General features: G+C 40.7%; 2 protein-coding genes across 2 annotated transcripts; one reads left to right on the forward strand and one right to left on the reverse strand.

Moving 5' to 3' along the window:
- The first annotated feature begins 6,291 nt into the window (after positions 1-6,291).
- tspan13b (tetraspanin 13b) lies at positions 6,292-11,441 on the forward strand. Its single transcript, XM_076301872.1, has 6 exons — positions 6,292-6,527; positions 7,265-7,432; positions 8,305-8,385; positions 8,805-8,918; positions 9,439-9,549; positions 10,127-11,441. The coding sequence occupies exons 1-6, from the start codon at positions 6,465-6,467 to the stop codon at positions 10,199-10,201; spliced, it is 612 nt and encodes a 203-aa protein (XP_076157987.1). The 5' UTR covers positions 6,292-6,464; the 3' UTR covers positions 10,202-11,441.
- Positions 11,442-12,806: 1,365 nt separating this feature from the next.
- agr2 (anterior gradient 2) lies at positions 12,807-15,128 on the reverse strand. The gene is made up of 8 exons (XM_076300971.1): positions 15,023-15,128; positions 14,521-14,649; positions 14,297-14,360; positions 14,049-14,101; positions 13,657-13,733; positions 13,447-13,510; positions 13,223-13,306; positions 12,807-13,062 (listed from the first exon to the last, which is right to left on the reverse strand). Exons 2-8 carry the CDS (start codon positions 14,633-14,635, stop codon positions 13,013-13,015), a joined length of 507 nt encoding a protein of 168 aa, XP_076157086.1. The 5' UTR covers positions 14,636-14,649; positions 15,023-15,128; the 3' UTR covers positions 12,807-13,012.
- Between the last annotated feature and the right edge of the window lie 4,860 nt (positions 15,129-19,988).

The raw sequence follows: 19,988 nt of genomic DNA on the forward strand, positions 1-19,988 counted from the left end.
AATGTGAATTTAAAAAAGAATGCTATTATTGACACATCATGTCAACCCTATATTTAACTGAAAATAGTTCAAAGACAACATATCAACTGTTGAAGGATAAAAAGAAAAAATTGTTTTTTGAAAAAAAATATGTTCATTATGAATTGAATGCCAGTAACACGTCTCAAAAAAGTTGGGACAGGGGCGTTTTTACCACTGTGTTGCTGGGGACTTCTTAATCATGTTTTTCATTCCATGACCCCCCCCCCCCCCCCCCCCAATTTTACAGGTCTGGACTGCAGACAGGCCATTTTAGCACTTGGACTCTTCCTCTATGGGGAAATGCTGTTGAAATATGTTTAGAATTGTTTTTGGCATTGCTTTCCTGAAATATTCAAGGTCTTGAACCTGAATATTTGAAATACAAGGTTGACATGATTTGTAAATCATAGCATTCATTTTTTTTTACGTTTTACAATGCGTCCCAACTTTTTCCGAATTCGGCTTGTATCTTAATAGCGCTGGATGCTCTCCCTGCATCCAAGAGTGACTGGAGGAAACGCAGAATCAAATGAATAGAGCACGTGGCTAGGATCTGCCCTGCCCTGCCCTGCCCTGACGCCAGGTCAAAATAGATCTGAAGTTGTTGTGAGGTGTGTGGGATCATTGAGCTGTTTGTGTAGGATTTTGCGCATGGTATTAAGTTAGCAAATAGATTTACCTCATTATTAAATGACATTTACTTAGATTGTAGACTTTGTCTGTCATTTAAATTAAGGCCCAATGTGTTAAAAGTGTTATTCAGAGCACAATATGTAGAGCATTGTTCACCTCTTTTGTCATTGAATCTCTTGAAATGAAATATGTATTATGTTGCACTGCAAAAAAACCCTGTTGCATTCATATTGAATCAATTGTGACCTTCAAAAGATGTGTTCTATGTGTCCTTCTATGATGATTGACCTCGTAAAATGAAGAGAATGTTGCTGGACAACAGTGGTACTCAATATTAGGCTAGAACCAGTCTTCCACTGGATATACAGTAGTCATGGACACCAGACAAGGGCACCTGCAGGAATAAATGTACCTTGTTCTTGCCCATCTGCAATAACTCTTCTAGCTTTGCTGCCTCCATCCTTTCTGTTTTTGTTGTTTGCAACAAAAAAAATGTGTTATATCCACGATGGTCTTGAAGTCTTGAGTAACTGAATTAACTAAACATTGTTAGTTGGTAACCAGCAGCAAATAGCCTACAAGTTCTGTAATCACTGCATGTGTGTGTGCTCTCAATCTCTCTTCTGCGCATACAAAAATGTGTGCGTTCCATTCCACATAGTGCACAGTTCTGCTGCATTTAGTTGAACAAATTTGTTAATGCAGTTAATGAGCTACAGTGCAGTGAAGAGTTGGGAAGTTATGATAATAGTCCAGTGGACAGAAAGGTGAACCCGGAAATGTTGAGTACACCAAAGTTTTATGATGGAAATATATAGTATGGGTTCCCAGCATGCAGAAACCGCCGGGTGCTAATTTGCATATGTTGGGCAATTTGTGCAATTAAACTAATTAGCATAAATTAGCATAATCACCTATATTGATCATATTATAAGAGCTGCTTGGCCAAAATGGACCATGTTAGTATGTTGTTTGGGGTTACTGGAGATGCTGAGGCCATATCTGACATTTTCAAGATTTAAAATCACTATTTAAACTTGGTTTGGTCACGTTTTTACTCTCATTAAGCTGATTTTGCTGAGTTTTTGGGGGCGATTTAGACGGATTTTTGGAGGATAAAAATGTTCAGTGTTTAGGAATAATTTGGATCCTCAAGTTATTTCTGAATTCCACAATCATTTTGGAAATAGCTATTCACTGGCCCTCTGCTGTGACTCACAATTGAGTAACAAAGGGAAGAACTAGCCTCTACTACTCCTCACTGTCCTCATCCGTTGTCCTGTCGCCATCTTCTCCAGACTCTTCATCCCTGTCCTTCTGCTGTTTTTGCTGTGTAAATATATTGCCACATGTAACATCACTGCCTTTGCAGAAACAATAATTAGTACAGGCCAGGCCTGCAGCTGCACAGCTGAACTTTCCAGATACAGTACATGTATACACAGTTTTACACCAGCTTTGCAGTTACAGCTGATAACATCTAACAAATCAGGAGGAGCAACAGGACTTGAATCCAAGGCGGGCAAGTTCCTCTCCTTTCTTCATACCTGTCTTCTAACTCCCTCCAAACGCGGTTATATCCACAGCCGGTGGGTCAGGACGGTCTGCTGCTTTCCAAAGCAGCACCTGTAGATGGGCACGTTTTCCATGGAGGAGCAAGTTGCATTCTGTAGGAGACAGTGTCTTCAGTGCTGGAGGAGCCGGGAGTGGGAGACCTCACCGCCAGGGATGAATTACTGCACGGGCCTACCGGGCCCAGCCCAGGGGCCCAAGGGGTCAGGGGGCCCTGAAGCCCAAGCCTTTGCCTGAAATCATTGCCTCAATATCAACACATCAGGATGTAGGCTATGAATCTGATTGAATTTAGTATTGGCCATCCCCAAAATGCACCAGAATACAGGAAATCACATCAAACAAATTAAAACATTTCTGAGGAAGGACCTCCAAACCCCCCTTCCACATATGCGACAATTAATGGGGGGCCCTTAATACATCTGGGCCCAGGGTGGAGGTGGATAGGTGGAGGCCCAAGCAAAAAGATCCGAAGAGAACCCTTGTAAGGGGTACTAAAAAGCTTACAGAGGCCTTCAGTAGAAGCCGCGGGAGGAGACCAGCCGTCGCCTGGGCCTAGCTACGGGAGAAATGCTTGCCTGAAGAGGGTTTTGATGCAGTGGCCACAGCGGAGAAGGACTTCGCGCTACTGGGAGAGCGGTCTGAGGAAGCGGCCTTGGAAAATAAGGTAGTGACGCTGGCCTGGGCGCTGACTTCACCGAGAGAAGACCTTGAGCCCCTGCCCCCGCCGGACAGCTTTAGGCTGGAGTTGGCGGTGGCCCTGGCTGCGGAGCAGAGCAGAGGTGGAGCGGCAAGGAGGTGGTGCCTTGAGGACGGACGGTTGGCGGAGCCTGTTCGAGTCGGCCTGTTCACCGGTGCTCTTCAGAAAAATAAGGGGGAAAAAAGTTTGTTGTGTGAAATCCGATGGCACGAGCCAGAGAGAAGGTCTAGGCCTTGGTGCGATCGTGGCGGTGTGGAGTAGCCGGAACAGCGGAGGACAGCTCTGCGACAAGGCAGCAGAGGAGGGACGCCAACGTCGATAGCTGTAGCTGTGTGCAGCGTGGTCCGGCTGCGATGGAACTGGAGTCTGCTGCCCCGACTGGCGAGACGACGGAGTGGAGCATCGGAGGTGCAGTGCCAGTTACGGTGCTCAGCGCTGGGGAGTCTGTGGCAGCGGAGGCTAGGCCCCGCCAGGTGTTGGAGGTGCCTGTTGGTTGGGTGCACACTGCAAAAGTGCGACCTGAGGGCGTTCTCTGAAGGGAGCTGGAGACGAGAGGCGACAGACCAGGTGACTGCAAGCACGCCCCGCATTGGGCCGCTGGTGGTTGTGGTTCCCCAGGGTGAGTAGGGCTCTTGCGGTGTGTGCACCCCACCTGCTGTGTGGCAGTGCCAGAGACTAATTGCTGGACTGAATGTGGGAACGCCCGCGCCGAGGATGGCAATGGCTTGTAGGGGGAGCTGTGTAACGTTGGTGTGCTGGACTGTGCTTGAGATTCCCACGATGTTTCGCGCTGGGGATTCTGGGAGAACTGAATGATCATCTCAATATCAATGTTTCCCAAAAGGCTTGTCCCAAGGAGAACAGTATTACCTTAAACACACATGACGAAACTGAACAGTCCAATCAGTAGACTAGGATAAGCTAGCCAACTATGCTACTTTGTTTACAATATTTCCAGGCTTCAACCAGACAGCTGAATGTGGTAGAGTTGTAATAAAAATAGTAGGCCTAAGCTATAGGCTAATCTGCATGAAGTGTGCTGTCATAAATATCAGACATTCAGTATTCTCTCTTTTTATATCAAGATATAAAATAATACAGATATATTACATTGTAATCCTTTGGTATTCTAAGGTAGGCTATTGAAATGTCTAGCCCCCCCCCCCCCCCCCCCCCCCCCCCATCCTAAAAAAAGAAAAATCGAGGTTCGTATCAAACCGTGGGTCAAAAATCGTGATACGAATCGAATTGTTAGGTTGGTGTATCGTTACAGCCCTACTGTATATCGCTACAGCCCTATCCTCCAAAAATCTGTCTAAATTGTACTAAAAAACTCAGCAAAATCAGCTTAATGAGAGTAAAATGTGACCAAACCAAGTTTAAATACTGATTTAGAATCTTGAAAATGTCAGATATGGACTCAGCATCTCCAGTAACCCCTAAAACATATTAACATTGTCCATTTTGGCCAAGCAGCTCGATATTAATAATATGATCAATATAGGCTATTATGCTCATTTATGCTAATTAGCTCAATTACACAAATTGTCCAACATATGCAAATTAGCATCAGGCAGTTTCTGCATGCTGGGAACCCATACTATATATTTCCATCATAAAACTTTGGTGTACTCAACATTTCCGGGTCCACAATGAGGCTCTATGGGCTGTCCACCGGACTATAAGCCAACTGGGTGTAAATATTTACACAGGAGAAATCCTTTCTCTCCTTGTAGCTGTAGCCTGATGGTACAAACATGTCCGTACACCTGCAGGCGCCACTGATACCAGAGAACAAATTACATTTCAGATACTTCTAAACATTCCTGACATCCAGAATTATATTCTATGGTTATTTATCATTTTGTAGATTGTAACCTTTATTTGTAGTTTCAAAGTTAACAGTATAAGTAAAGTTACTGGATTGAAGTAAAGTTACTGATGAAGTTTCATTATGGGAAATAATTACAGTGAAATGGAACTGTTGCTACAAGCATTATTATAATATTTATGTTCATTTTAATACTGCATCTCTGTCAAGGTTTTTAAATGTTGCATCTCTAAGGCTGTTATTAAATGATTAGAGAAGTACAGTAAAGGCTTCTAGCAGTAAGGCCTCGTGTGGTGTTTGCAAGGTTTTGCATAGTGCTGCTAGATAATACAATGTTATCAGTGAGAATTATAGGTCTTTAAACATGTTCAACTATACACAAATGGTACAGGTGCTGCCTCCTTGTATGATAAAAACTTTTCTGATGAATGCCTGATGGATTGAAACACCATTTCTTGACAATAAAATAATTGGTGCAGTGACTCATATTATTGATTGTAGTCAACAAGTGTCAATAGAGTCAATGACCAATAGCCTACTGAAGGAATGGATTTGGATGTAATTTTCCTTTTCCAATAATTTTTTTATAAGACAGAATTATGGTTGTGTTAAAATCTGGATTTGACCTCTTAGAATATGTGTTTCTGTTGATTTTGGCTATGTATGTACGTTAATGTAAACATGTATTTAATTGATTGGAACACATTTTGTACATGTCATCTGCTGCTAATAAACTAATGTTAAAGATTGTTATGGATTAAGGATTAATTGGTAACAGAAGCCCTTATTTCTGTAATTCGTGACTTTTATGTTTTACTCCCTTTCACCTCTTCTGCAACATATCAGTTTATTGAAATCTGCAAAAGCCATTAACTGTTCTATTTTAAAATAAAATAGGCTTATTCAACGTTTGTGTGTATCTTTTTATTTTATTTTCTGAGAGAGTTTAAAAATTAGCATATGTGTAACAGAATATGGTGCTCAGAGATTAAATGCCCCTGATAGTTCACTTTTACACCAAATTACCCACACAATAAGCATATTAAGCAGTTTGTAGGCTATGTAGGCCTAGTCGAAAAGGAAAATATTAGGCTACTTCATGTGGGCTTAATTTGTGAGGCCAGTTATTCTTATAATGTTCATCATGCCATTCATATACTTCTTGATTATTTGTTTTTTTTATTTGTTGATATAAAGAACGTTTTGTTATGGCAAACAAAGACCAGGTGGTTTAAGGCTTTGGAATACACTTAGCCTACAAACTTGTTTTAGGCCTATAGTTCAGCAGTTTCATATAACCATCAGGACAAGGATTACAGAATCGCTTTCCGTAACTCTCATTTTAAGGACATCATCCTCTGACTGTATCTAGCTGATGCACACAGCGCGTCAGGATGATGCTGCTGTTGGCCAGCGGTCCAAAGCTCTCACCGCATCTCCGCAATCATTTGCATATGAATCTTAGATACTGCCTACCGACCAACCATAACGCAAAGCATTCCAAAGTCCCTCCCCTGAAAGTCATATGCTCATGCTGTCTTGCTTTCCAAAGAAACAAGGTGTGTTATACGCGCCAGAGGAGAAATACGGACATCATTCACTGAAAATTGGTAGGCTATTGCAGTATTGCTATTGGAAACATCAAGCAACAAGCCTGAGGTTAATGAAAAAAGGTTAAAAAAAGAAAAGAAAGAAAAACACGCCACCATGGGCTGCGCTGGATTCACCTGCTCAAAGAATTCCCTCTGCGCTCTCAACATCCTCTATGTTGTAAGTAGCCCAAGCCATATCAGAAATGTCCATATGGTGCGACTTGAAGGCAATTTCAACGTCGTAAGATAAATAACAATGTTTGTGGTAGGGTCAAGATGCAAATTGTTGTAAACAATATAGGCTACTTGTCCGCAGAGGGAACACGCTGTATCAATTATTCAAAATTATTCATTGTCTGGAATTAGATCGACGGTCGAAGGCCAACAACAACGTTTCGTGTTTCAACCAGGGTCGGTCGTGCAAATGTTTGAATTATACAAAATCAGAGGCAAAACAAGCTCTCGTTCCCGTTTCCTCTTACGTATATCTGGGAGAAAATTCACGTCCTGCCTTTGTTCATGGCTCAGCCCAGGCCTAACTGTATCCTGCTTTATCTAACTTAAACTAACACAACGGTTAGGCTACTTCGCCGATGGGTTTTTTCCCCCAGCGCTCTATTAGATATGCTGGCCTGCATGACACTTAACCACGTGGCTTGTTATGCTCTGAAGAATCCGTGTCAGATAAATTTGGACACTGCAGTTTTAGTTAACTGTTTAAATTGTTAGATTTTACTCCCTTATGTTGACCTAGTTGCAACTGACTGTTTGGTAAGTGGATAGGGCACAGAGCAAGCCAGTAACTACATTTTTTTTTTTAATGAATCCATACAAAAGAAATGTACCTATTGATACACACTCGCATATCAGGACATAATCACAGTTTTTTCCCCATCTCTCTTCCATGTTCTCTAGATGGTGAGCTTGCTGATGATCGGAATCGCTGCCTGGGGAAAATGGTTTGGCCTGGTGTCTAGCTTTCAGGTGGTGGGGGGCGTCATCGCTGTCGGGGTCTTCTTGTTCATTGTTGCCCTAGCCGGTCTCGTTGGAGCCATGAAGCATCATCAAGTCCTGCTCTTCTTTGTATCCTTTCTCCCCCTGGAGGTCTAATTGTTTTAGTCTTGTAGGTCAGGTGATCTTCAGGGCACCAACTCGGTATCATATTTTGTTGAATTATGCAGCTGATGGAGGACATTGTACCATCAAAAAATGATGTTCCATTTTAGTGGAAGCAGGATAGACTTTTATTCACAATGATGCAATAAACCTTTATTCACAACTGAATGGGGGCGGGGGGGGGGGGGGGGGTGTCACTGGGACACTTGTGAATAGGGCACTGACAGAAGACACTAACACATATCTGAGGAATGTATGTGCACTCTTAGACTTAACGATGAAAGCTAGAGGAACTGCATTACTTTAGTGGATATCAGTTCTGCCCTGCTAAGTTTCAGTTAAATACACAAGTAATATGTGTCTAATAATAATAATAATTATGAACTCACTAATATAGAGTTGTTGTTTAGTCATATCCCTGGGTTGGCTTTGCTCCCCTACTTGGAAATGTTCATGTGCACTTTTCAGTGATGCATGTGTATGTAACCAGACCGGTGTAGTTAAGATCGGATTTCATACTGCGCCAAAGTGCACTTGGCCCTTGTGGATGGAGGCTGCAATGGATCTCTTCCAATCTGTTGGCAGTCCAGTCAACATGATCAGCTCAGGAATCTTCAAATCATAACTTTCTTTTTACATGCTATGTTCAAGTTCTTATAGGATTTAAGGGCTCGTGCATTTCTATATTACTAGAGATAAGTATGAGGTAAGGTCATTTAACTGAACCAAACAAGTGATGCACACATCGGATCTCTACAAAATTGGTATTTTTTGTATTGATTTCGGTTGTGCTCTTTTTGGTATTTAGTGGACTTGTGCCTTAACAGCTGAAACACTAGTACATGATTATCCTGTTCATGGTGTTCGTGGTGCAGTTTTCTGTGTCCTGCGCTTGTCTGGCCATCAACAAAGACCAACAGGTACGTATGGTGGAGCAGGACAAGATTATGCTTACAGGCAAGCGTAAGCCCTCTATATGCAAATCACACAGCTATAGACTTCAAGTCTTTAAGCAAATACAGGGCCATTCATGGAGAATGTGGTGAGGGAATGATAACTAATGGATGGTAGTTTTTCCTTACATACTGAGAGCAGTAAGCTCTACATTCAGTGTTTCAGGCATTCATCCACCTCTTTGACAGTTCCGCTTTGTCAGTAATTAAATAATACATGAAAACATAGTGATGTAGTCACTTGTAAGGAGTGAAGAGGTACTAGACTAGTGTGGAGTAGAAGGAGAGTGTGAGAGTTTGTATGTGTGCCATCCAAGAGAGTGTTTGTGAGTGTGAATAAGTGTGTGTACTAATGTGTCATTTGTGTGTACTATGCACACTTGAAGGAGCAACTGCTTGAGGTGGGCTGGAACAACACTTTAAGCACTCAGGCTGATGTGGAGAAGACACTGAATTGCTGCGGCTTTCTTCATGTTGACTACAACGTCACCTGTCCTGCAGTAAGACCCTAGCAAACACACCCATACAAACTGGGATTACGTTTTTCACAAGCGTATTTAGCAGAAATGGTCAATTTGTCAGGTTGTTGATTTGTTCTTTACTTTCATTTTCTCAACATTCATCTTTATACTGCATACCTTGTGTAGCTGTACCAAAAATGTGTGGCTGTACATTTGCTATAGCTAACCAAACTGATTTTTAACTGTAAGTTGCCAACAAGAATATCCAATATCATTTTATGTGTAGGGACCCAGAGCAAGCTACTGACAAAGTTTAGTGCCGTTTTTAACAATATTACTGGTTAAAAAATGCTATTGGGAAGCGTTTGACTCACCGCCCTTAGCTAATCCACTGTTTGCGATTTGGGGCCATACTGGGGCAAGCTCTATAGTGGTTGATCAACAAAAAATACTGTCTCCACGGCTTATTTGATGTGTTTTCATGCAGAAAATAAATTTTTCGCCGGAGTCACACTTTAACTGACTCGAGGGTTGATTCTGAGCCCTTTCTTCTCCACAGGCCTGTTTCCCTCAGCATTCTTGCTCCTCATGCGCTAATAAGATCCAAGAACACGCAGGAGAGGTGCTGCAGTTTGTAGGTGGAATTGGCCTTTTCTTCAGCTTCACTGAGGTGAGTTTTTTTCTTTCTTTCTTTCTTTCTTTCTTTCTTTCTTTCTTTCTTTCTTTCTTTCTTTCTTTCTTTCTGTCTTTCTGACTGATTATACACAGCCATATGCATGGCTCAAAGCATTAGTCCAACACATGTGCTCTTAAGGAAGTGGAGAAAGTCTTTTCTTTAAGAATGTGGCTGTATACTGACCTCAGTGATGTTAATGTCAAGCAGTCTAACCAGTTTTGTCTCCTGGACTGCTTCCTCCAGTAGATCACATGATGTTTGTGGTGATCACACCAGGATGTGTAATCATGTGCCACAACTGTCCGTATTTGCCATTTTATCAAATTGAAAATGTAGTTGTTGTAGTTGTAGTGCTGCCACCCTTTCAAAGGAAATGTGGCTTCAGTCTCTACCATCTGCCATGAAGAGGGTTACTTTAAAATCGCACTGCTCTTTCCAAGGTTTGGCACAGTCTGGGCTCTGTGTGGAAGTGGGTGCCCATGCATTCTATGTGGTTGGTTGATGCCAGCCAGCTCGTGGCGTGAAGTCACAAGAGTATGATGCCTGACCTGTCTGTCCTCTTGCTCTTCAGATCCTCGGGGTGTGGCTCACGTATAGGTACAGGAATCAGAAGGACCCGAGGGCCAATCCCAGTGCCTTCCTGTAGCTCCCATCACGGGCTATGGTTGTTATGGTGACCCACCGCTGCATTCGCCTGCACTTCTCTGAATCCCTGAACTTTTTTTAAAGTTTTGTTTGGATGTATATAGACGTGCGTGCATGCGTGTGCGTGCGTGCGTGCGTGTGTGTGTGTGTGTGTGTGTGTGTCTGTCTGTCTGTCTGTATCTATGTGATGTAGTTATGAAGTGGAAAAAAGTGTTTTCTAACTGCTTTGTGTGCCTGAGTGCAGTGTGTCTGAGTGAAATGGTTATGTACATTATAATTGTGTTGGTCTACTGAAAGGGTGTTCCTCTTTGAAAACTCCTGTGGAAAGTTTGGCATGAGCCACTAACTCCTTATTACTCTCTAATGACCTAGATAGGTATGGGATAACAGGGTTGAAGTACGATGGCCTACTGATAATGTGAGCTTTAATGGTTTGGGGTTGAAAACTGCTGCTGTACCACTGAAAATAACTTCCGTCATAAAGATATTAGTATCACTTGCGCATGTGGGACTGAATGGAAATGACTAGAATATTTATATTTATATCTCCTGGAGAACGCACTATCATTTTGTTTTACAGCTGCCTTCGCAGCTCACAAAAACTATGTCAAAGAAATGCTTTAGTATTTCCCAACAATGATTGTGGTCAAAACAATAAAATCATCAGCAGCGTTGTCAGATGCTGTTATTATATAATTTCTCTGGAACATGAAGTGTAATGTGTAATTGGCTAGCAATGAGGAAAAGACTACTGGAGTAGAGTGAGAGGGAAATCTGAGTCGAGCGTAAAAGCTCCTCCTTGGATTTAAATCAGATGACCGGGATCTTGAGAGGGCAGCTGTGGGGCAGGTACTAATCTCATTGCAAGGCTGGCTGGCCAGGTGTGTGGCACTAAGCTGTGTTGTCAAGCATGCCTGGTTTTTGTCCCTAACTTAACCCACACAACAAAGGGCACTTACATGTTATCATGCTAGTAAATCAGAATATCTCTACCTGGTACATGGTGTTGTTTGGCTTGTGTGGTTTTGTTCTTTCTTTTTTTTTTTTTTTGTAGTATATAAATGTGAGGAACGATAATGGTAATAGATAGAACTGCTGTCCTCTTGATTGTATGTGTGTGTGGATTTGGCCTCTTGCATGATGTTTGGTGTGAATTATGTGCCCATGTATAAAGGTTCTGTGAACTGCACACCAAAGCGTTGGAAAATGATGCAAAAATAAACCTGAAATAACCCCCCTCACCCCCAGCTCAATTCATTGTCTGTCACTTTGTCAAGAATTCAACAAATATGCTTTTTGTCAGACTGAAACAAAGGTCTTTCTTCGTTGCTGCCATTTAAACCAATCAGAGACTGACACACATTCCCCACTCCATAGTCCCAGAAACTCATTAAGCAACAATGACTATGTTTGGCCAGGCTGTGGTAACCAAGCAACCGGGTGACTCAGGATAAAGTATGCCAACTCCAGGGCCCTCCCTTCCCGGATGTTGCATAGTCACACTCCCTAGATTTCACCCAGCGTCCTTTTCCTCTGGGCAAACACAGCAGTGACATGCTGTGACCGAACTCGAACACCCAGACATTCTTCATACAGTGCTTTTACTGATCACGTTCAGGAAAGTAAATACTAATAGGCAATTCCACGGAAAATTTACTTTTTGTCACATCCATAACGCCAGTGAAATGCCTTGGCATTTGTATGATGTGAATGATAACATTCATTTTTTGTGCATTTTTTCTCATTTACATTCTTCAGCCAAAAATAGCAAATGCTCAAACTCCATGTAATCATTCACATCATACCATACCATCACATTTTATTGGCGTTATGGATGTTACAAAAAACGTAATTTTCCATGGAATTTCCCTAATACAGAGTATCATCTATTACTAAACAGGCTCTATTTAGGAACAGGTGTTTCACAAAGTTGAATAGTGTTGACATCCAATGTATTCCCAAAAAAAAAACTTTATTGTGCCTGAACACATTTTAGAATTTCACTGAAAAATGTCTGGATGAATAGGCTTAGTATTCTTTTAACTATTTCCTACATGGTGGGTTTTATAAAGCTACTCTTATTCAGGCAAGTAAATGTGTAATGCATACTACAACTTTACCCTGAACAGGATATATTAAGGAACTTGCATTTTCTGACTTTCAATCATTTTGACCTGAAAAAAATGTAAGGAACGGCCAAGCTTGGCCCATTCAAAGAATGTACAGAATAACCATGGAACTGATAGTATGTCAACATAGTCATTACAGTTACATTATAGCCATTCTGCAAAATGTATTTGATTATCCATACACTTGGTAAAGCTGATGTTTATTCTTAGTTTTTTGTTTTTGTTTTGTTTTTATAAATTCAGAGTACCTACACCTTCTCCTGTGACCTTTCATTGATCTTAAGAATGGTTTGTCTTTAGGAGGGCTCCACCTGCTGACAATAACTTCTAAACATGTAATTAATTCAAACGTCTTTTTGAACAGTTAATTTGAAGGGTTTTAATAAAAACAGATTATGGACAGGAAACAGAATCTAAAAATGAAATGCAAATGATGGATTGCATTAATGGGATTAATTAAAACAAGAGGTCAAAACGTTGTTTGAGAACTTGTGCATTTATTTAAAAAGGCATGTCATACATTACATTCAAAAGGAAAATGACAGAAACAAAAACAAAGTTTAAAAGTGAAATAGTTCTCCAGTGCTTGGCTTTACATCAGTAAACTGTGGCAGAGTGTGGTATCGCACTCCAGCTCATTGCCTTCACATCAGGGGTGAGGGGGGGTGGAGACGTCCTCAGCCTTACAGCTCTGTCTTCAGGAATTTCTTGGCCTTCTGCATGTTCTCCAACACTGCAAAAATGTGAAGAAAAGAACAGGCTCAACTATTATGAAATGATAATGAAGTCAAGTGGAAATCTCATAAGACCCAGACATGGTCTGTCAAGATTGCATATTTTGCTATTTAGCATGCAGTCAAGCTCAGCAGAGAAGTATTGCAAGGAACACTTACGGAGTTTGATGTCAGATGGCTCATAGGCGTACATGCGGTTGGCATAGCGCCCAGTGATGTCAGCACGCACAGTCATGGATGGATCTGAAGAGAGGAGTAGCAGCATTGTCATACCAAATGACAGCCGATAGGAGACAATAGCATTTTCTGGTGTGCGCTACACTTCCTGCAGTTCAGTGCAATACATTACAGTTGTACATGATGAGTCCATCTGTATTACTTACCAACAAAAACGATCCTGGGCACATACTGACCATCAGGTGAAAGATGCTTATCAGTGGTTTCATACTGTATGTGGTGGGGCAAAAGAAATGATATTTTACCAAAAAAAATAAAAATAAATATACACAGTATAAGGTACAGTGTGTAAGGTAAGCAAAATGTGCTGCAAAATGTATGTAAACTGAGATAAGGAGGCACTGGACACAACTCACCACAAGGTTGAGGAGAATGTAGTCATCATCGGCTATCTTCTGAATCTCCTTATTCTCTGCAAAGACCTTCTTCAAAGCTGCGGAGACATGAAAGCGGAGGAGGGATTACGTAAGATCCGGGTGTTTTGTCCTGTATGCTGTGCTGAGGACATTAAGCTTTCACATCGTCCACAGTCTGTACTGCAGGCTCAATGCCAACTAACTCGACAAACAGGATCTCATCAGTCAAACAGTCTGTTTGGAGGGAGTGTGAAACCTGAAAAGGCGTGTTCGATATAACGATGCATTCCACAACGTCCATATATTATGCAACTCATTTACACAGAAGCAGATATATTAGGAGTCTGGGATGAAAGAAGCGTAGCATGTGATTGGAGGAGAAGGGGCCTTACCCTGGCTGTGGGGGCAGTCCTCCAGGTGAAAGATGACCATGAGGGGCTTGTTCCTATAACAAAAGTTTTTTAAGTGCACACTCTCTGAATGGCACCTGCTTCCTGGTCTATGCAAACATATAATAACAGCTGTGGTGTGCTTTTAAAAGGGCAATTATTTACTTTCAGAGTAGACTATTAAACACCAGTATCAGTATGCCACACAGCCAACTTCTTATATGGTCAATTTGGGAAAGTGAAAAACTTACTTGGATCTAGCCCAGAACAAGGCTTCTTCATATGTCTGAGCCCAGATCAACTGATCACCCCACCCTGAAAAACATTTTTTTTTTTTAAAAAGATTCCCACACACCACAAGACATGCCTCAAAATCCTCACAAAAGTTGTTTCGTGCTAACATTCCTTGCTAACATTTCATGCCCCACCAAATCTGCAATGCTGCCATCCTGAGCAGCTTGCAGAGTAGCCTTACCTCTGGAGAGAGTCTGAGGAATCCTCTTCTCTTTCTTCGTGACCTTCTCTGGTTTAGCCAGGGAAGAGGACACGGCCACCAGGACCAGTAAGACTGACAACAGTACCTTAGCCATTTCTCACAACCTCTCTGGAAGAGAGCAGACAGAGAGCAGAATTTCAGAGTTCTCCCATTACAACACAACAGACAACACTTCCAGAAGTCAATGCATCTCTCTGTTCCTATTTGCATTGCTCTCAGGCTGTCACTATGATGTCATTGCTTTGGTGAGGAGACACAGATCCTCCGCTATAGAGAGATACTGATACCCAGCACCAAACAGACAGATCTAAGATAAGATCCAATGTGAATGAGTGTGTGTGTGTGTGTGTGTGTGTGTGTGTGTGTGTGTGTGAGTGTGAGAGAGAGGGGAATAGAATGTCTGTGTGCAGGCAATGGATGACAGCAGAAAGAGAGAAGATGAAAGAATAAATTAAAGAAGGCCCTTTGGTGGCTCTCTTACCTGCTCTAAAGTGGCCCCTTTGTGCAAGCTCAGATCGCTTGGTGGCAAGTGTATCGGCCCGTATGCACCTGTGCAGCCTTTATACACCTGTACACCTGCTAGGTCCGCCTCCTCCCCATCTCTTTTGTTCTCCTGTCGCCTGGAGGAATGTGTGGAGCAGAAATATAGAGCCTGTATTCCTTGACAAGCCAAATAAACTGGTTGTCATTGCTTTCAAACTTGAGTTTTAGCATTCTTTAAATGTCAAATGTAATGGTACATGTAAGGGTAAACTGTAATGTAATTATAAGTGTTAACTGTATTGCTCCGGGATAAAAGAAGAGAAGCTTGACTGTACAGGGAGGGTACACGTTAGGATTTTGGCTCTGGTCCAAGGACAGCTCAGCAGACATCAGCGGATTGATTTTGGATGTTTGGATGATTAGTCCAACCACGATTGGCTCTACTCATGTCCTGTCCATAAACCTTGACTGCTCCTTAAGTATCAGCTTCAAGGTCATTGTACGGTTTGATACTTTTCTGCCCATCTGTATTTTGTGAAAAGTTATGCTTTTGTCATTACATCAGCACGTTACATTACAGTTTTTTTCAACTGCTTACACACTAAATCTTTGCTTGTCACACAATTTTCTAAACATGTCTTCCAAACATCATAACCCCAGACCAAATCTGCAAAACCATACACTAATTCTCAGTGTTTGACTCAGTTTTCAATTGACTAAAACACATTTTGCAAAACACCACACACAATTTTCTACGTAACACACAAAAATCTAACAGGAAGTAACTTGATTTCGTTTTTCAAACACAACCCATCAAAATGCCACACTAAATCACCAGTGTTTCACTCTCTCTCTTCACATGTGTAAACACTCTTTACTTTACTGAACACCATCGAATCATTGCCTTAGTATAGGTCTATGAATAGATATACTCTCTATATAGGTATGGACCCTTTCAATCTGCTCCTAGAGGATTTCCGGTTACTGTAAAATATTCAGAACCAATGCAGATACTTTGAAAGGAAAATTACAGTAATCAGACTTTAGTCAACAAAGTCAACAAAAAGTTGACTTTATGTAAAATTTGTCTTTTTACTCTTTTTTGTTTGTCCCAATGTTACAGTACCATTAGCTCAATACATTTTTCTGTGCCTCCAGAAGGAACGCTTAGGATTGTTTGTTTCTGCAGTTGAAAGGGTCTATAGGCCTATGAATACATACTGTACACGACCCCCCCTCCTCCCACACACACACACACTTGTCTTTTGAAAAAGCAAAGCAATTTGATAGTATAGTCAGTCATTTCCGTCTTAGGCAAAATCAGTGTTTTCAAAACTCCATGTACATCTGGTGGTCACTGTATTCTGTTTTGCTTTTTTCTTGTTAGCTGTAAAATACTGTATTCGCAACAGCAAATTATTTGGGACAAATCACTATTTTTGGTTTCAATATTGCTTGCATTTTTACTGTGTATTTCAACTTCTCTTTGTTGACACCGTAACTTTCACTCTTGTATGGAAATACATATAGAAAGCCTAAGACAGTAGAGCTTTAGGTTTTGAGCAACAGTGTGTACATTATGTATCCAAAATGTCATATTATGACAAAAGTGTTTGTCAGGCATTTTGCATTTTGTGTGAGCAATTGTGGGTTTTGTGTGTGGAGTTTTGAAAAATAGACACAGGGTTTTGAAAACGGGTGTAAACAGTTGTAAAAAAAACTGTAATAGTTCCTTTACAGTACCAATACGTCAAAATTAACTTATTTTAATTTTACACAGATGTGTGATGTAGCAAAATGTAAAACGTAACATAGTAGTACCATGTGATATGATTAGCTTAGTACATGCAATCTACTGTGTTAATATAAAAGTACATTCTGAAAAAGAACACATTAGAACAACAGAACATACTTTTACAGCGATCAGAGTGACTGTGTTCCTGTGTGCTAAAATTCAAAAGTGTGAGTGCTTTGAGTTATAAGCAGCAGTTTGTTTGTGTGTGTTTGAAATGTTTATCTCCATAGTGATGGAGTGGAGTTTTCTGGGTCATAGACCAGTTAACTAAAGGCGAGTCAGTTCAATTTACAGTTTTTTTCAACTGCTTACACACTAAATCTTTGCTTGTCACACAATTTTCTAAACATGTCCTCCAAACATCATAACCCGACACCAAATCTGCAAAACCATACACTAATTCTCAGTGTTTGACTCAGTTTTCAATTGACTAAAACACATTTTGCAAAACACCACACACAATTTTCTATCTAACACACAAAAATCTAACAGGAAGTAACTTGATTTCGTTCTTCAAACACAACCCATCAAAATGCCACACTAAATCACCAGTGCTTCACTCTTTCTCTTCACATGTGCAAACACTCTTTACTTTACTGAACACCATCCAATCATTGCCTTAGTATAGGTCTATGAATAGATATACTCTCTATATAGGTATAGACCCTTTCAATCTGCTCCTAGAGGATTTCCGGTTGAAATATTCAGAACCAATGCAGATACTTTGAAAATTACAGTAATCGGACTATAGCTTACAGTAATGTTCTACAAAAAGTTTACTTTACTGTATGTAAAATTTGTCTTTTTACTCTATTTTTCTTTGCCCCCATGTTACAGTACCATTAGCTCAATACATTTTTCTGTGCCTCCAGAAATGCCTTAGGAACGCTTACTGTAGAATTGTTTGTTTCTGCAGTTGAAAGGGTCTATAGGCCTATGAATACATACTGTACACTGTACTGTACCCCCCCCCCTCCCACACCCACACACACACACTTGTCTAGAAAAAAACAAAATCAGTGTTTTCAAAACTCCATGTACAGTGGTCACTGTATTCTTCAGCAAATTATTTGGGAAAAATCACTATTTTTGGTTTCAATATTGCTTGCATTTTTACTGTGTATTTCAACTTCTTTGAAATACACAGTAAAAATGTTGATACCGTAACTTTCACTCTTGTATGGAAATACATATAGAAAGCCTAAGACAGAAGAGCTTTAGGTTTTGAGCAACAGTGTGTACATGATGTATCCAAAATGTCATATTATGACAAAAGTGTTTGTAATGTGAGGCGAATGTTTGCTTTAAACATGTGTTTTTGACATTTTGAATGTTGTGTGTCATTTTGCTGGAGACTTGAGGCATTTTGCATTTTGTGTGAGCAGTTGTGGGTTTTGTGTGTGGAGTTTTGAAAAATAGACACAGAGTTTTGAAAACGTGTGTAAACAATTGTAAAAAACTGTAATCACAACCTCTCTTTCTCTCATTCATTCATTCACTCACTCACTCTCCTTTTATCTCTTTCTCTATATGGGAAGTTTTGTGTACATAATAACAGTTGGTTCTCCAGCACAATCCACAACAAATAAGGAATCATTGCAGAAGGACACATGCAGTCTTTCAATCACGAGGGAGAAACAAGGAAGAGGCAAAGTGAAAAAGCAGGGTCAATAATTCAAAGATCTGACGTGTCCTAAGAACTTTCCATCTCATTTATTTGGTGCATGTCCTTTAATAACAAATCCTTAACCATGTTAGAGTGTCATGCGCAGTGCTGAGGAAATCCAGTATGAATTACTGCACCTTTGCAGAACTCACTACTGCGCTGTGAAGTGGCTAAGGCCAACGAGTCTGTCTGCTTTTCTGTCAGCATTCTGTGGAGTCCCCCAGGGTTCTATTCTCGGGCCTATATGCTCCCTTTAGGTTGATCCATAGATTTAAGCCCTGAAGCCTCAAATACTTAACTGACATTTGTTGATTTGTTGAGCTTGTAAAGCTGTAACGGTTCAAAATGCTAGGAATGGGATACAGGAATGGGATAGCAATTGTGACATATCGCTAAATCTTTAAAACCCTACCACCAAAATCGCACCATGTCGCAAACACAGTTCCATTTACGTCTTATGGCAGTTGATTATTACCTCTTTGGGTAACCCAGAGTTTCACGTCACAACACTATGAATTGTTGGTAATCCCCTTGGATAAAGTCTGCATGAATACCGACTTACACAAAGGGCACCGAATGTCAGTGAGCAAGCCTCATACACTTTTAAAGTGGGACAGCCCTAAGCCCTCACAAATTTACCAGGAACATGCATCAAAGTCTGTGAGTCCTTGAATGTGGAGAATGGAATTATGCCAAAATCTCTCTCAGTTGACACTCAAACGCATTACAGTTTTTTACAATTGTTTACACACGTTTTCAAAACTCTGTGTCTATTTTTCAAAACTCCACACACAAAACCCACAATTGCTCACACAAAATGCAAAATGCCTCAAATCTCCAGCAAAATGACACACAACATTCAAAATGTCAAAAACACATCTTTAAAGCAAACATTCGCCTCACATTACAAACACTTTTGTCATAATATGACATTTTGGATACATCATGTACACACTGTTGCTCAAAACCTAAAGCTCTTCTGTCTTAGGCTTTCTATATGTATTTCCATACAAGAGTGAAAGTTACGGTATCAACAAAGAGAAGTTGAAATACACAGTAAAAATGCAAGCAATATTAAAACCAAAAGTAGTGATTTTTCCCAAATAATTTGCTGTTGCGAATACAGTATTTTACAGCAAACAAGAAAAAAAGCAAAGAAGAATACAGTGACCACCAGATGTACATGGATTTTTGAAAACACTGATTTTGTTTTTTTCCAAAGACAAGTGTGTGTGTGTGTGTGTGTGTGGGAGGGGGAGGGGGGTCGTGTACAGTATGTATTCATAGGCCTATAGACCCTTTCAACTGCAGAAACAAACAATTCTACAGTAAGCGTTCCTAAGGCATTTCTGGAGGCACAGAAAAATGTATTGAGCTAATGGTACTGTAACATGGGGACAAACTAAAATAGAGAAAAAAGACAAATTTTACAAAGTCAACTTTTTGTAGAACATTACTGTAAGCTAAAGTCCGATTACTGTAATTTTCAAAGTATCTGCATTG

Source organism: Alosa pseudoharengus, unplaced genomic scaffold, assembly GCF_046254945.1.
Source record: "Alosa pseudoharengus isolate Yale_2024_CS ecotype anadromous, Long Island Sound unplaced genomic scaffold, YU_APseudo_1.1 YU_APseudo_1.1_scf_23, whole genome shotgun sequence".
In the NCBI taxonomy this organism is placed as follows: Eukaryota; Metazoa; Chordata; class Actinopteri; order Clupeiformes; family Clupeidae; genus Alosa; species Alosa pseudoharengus.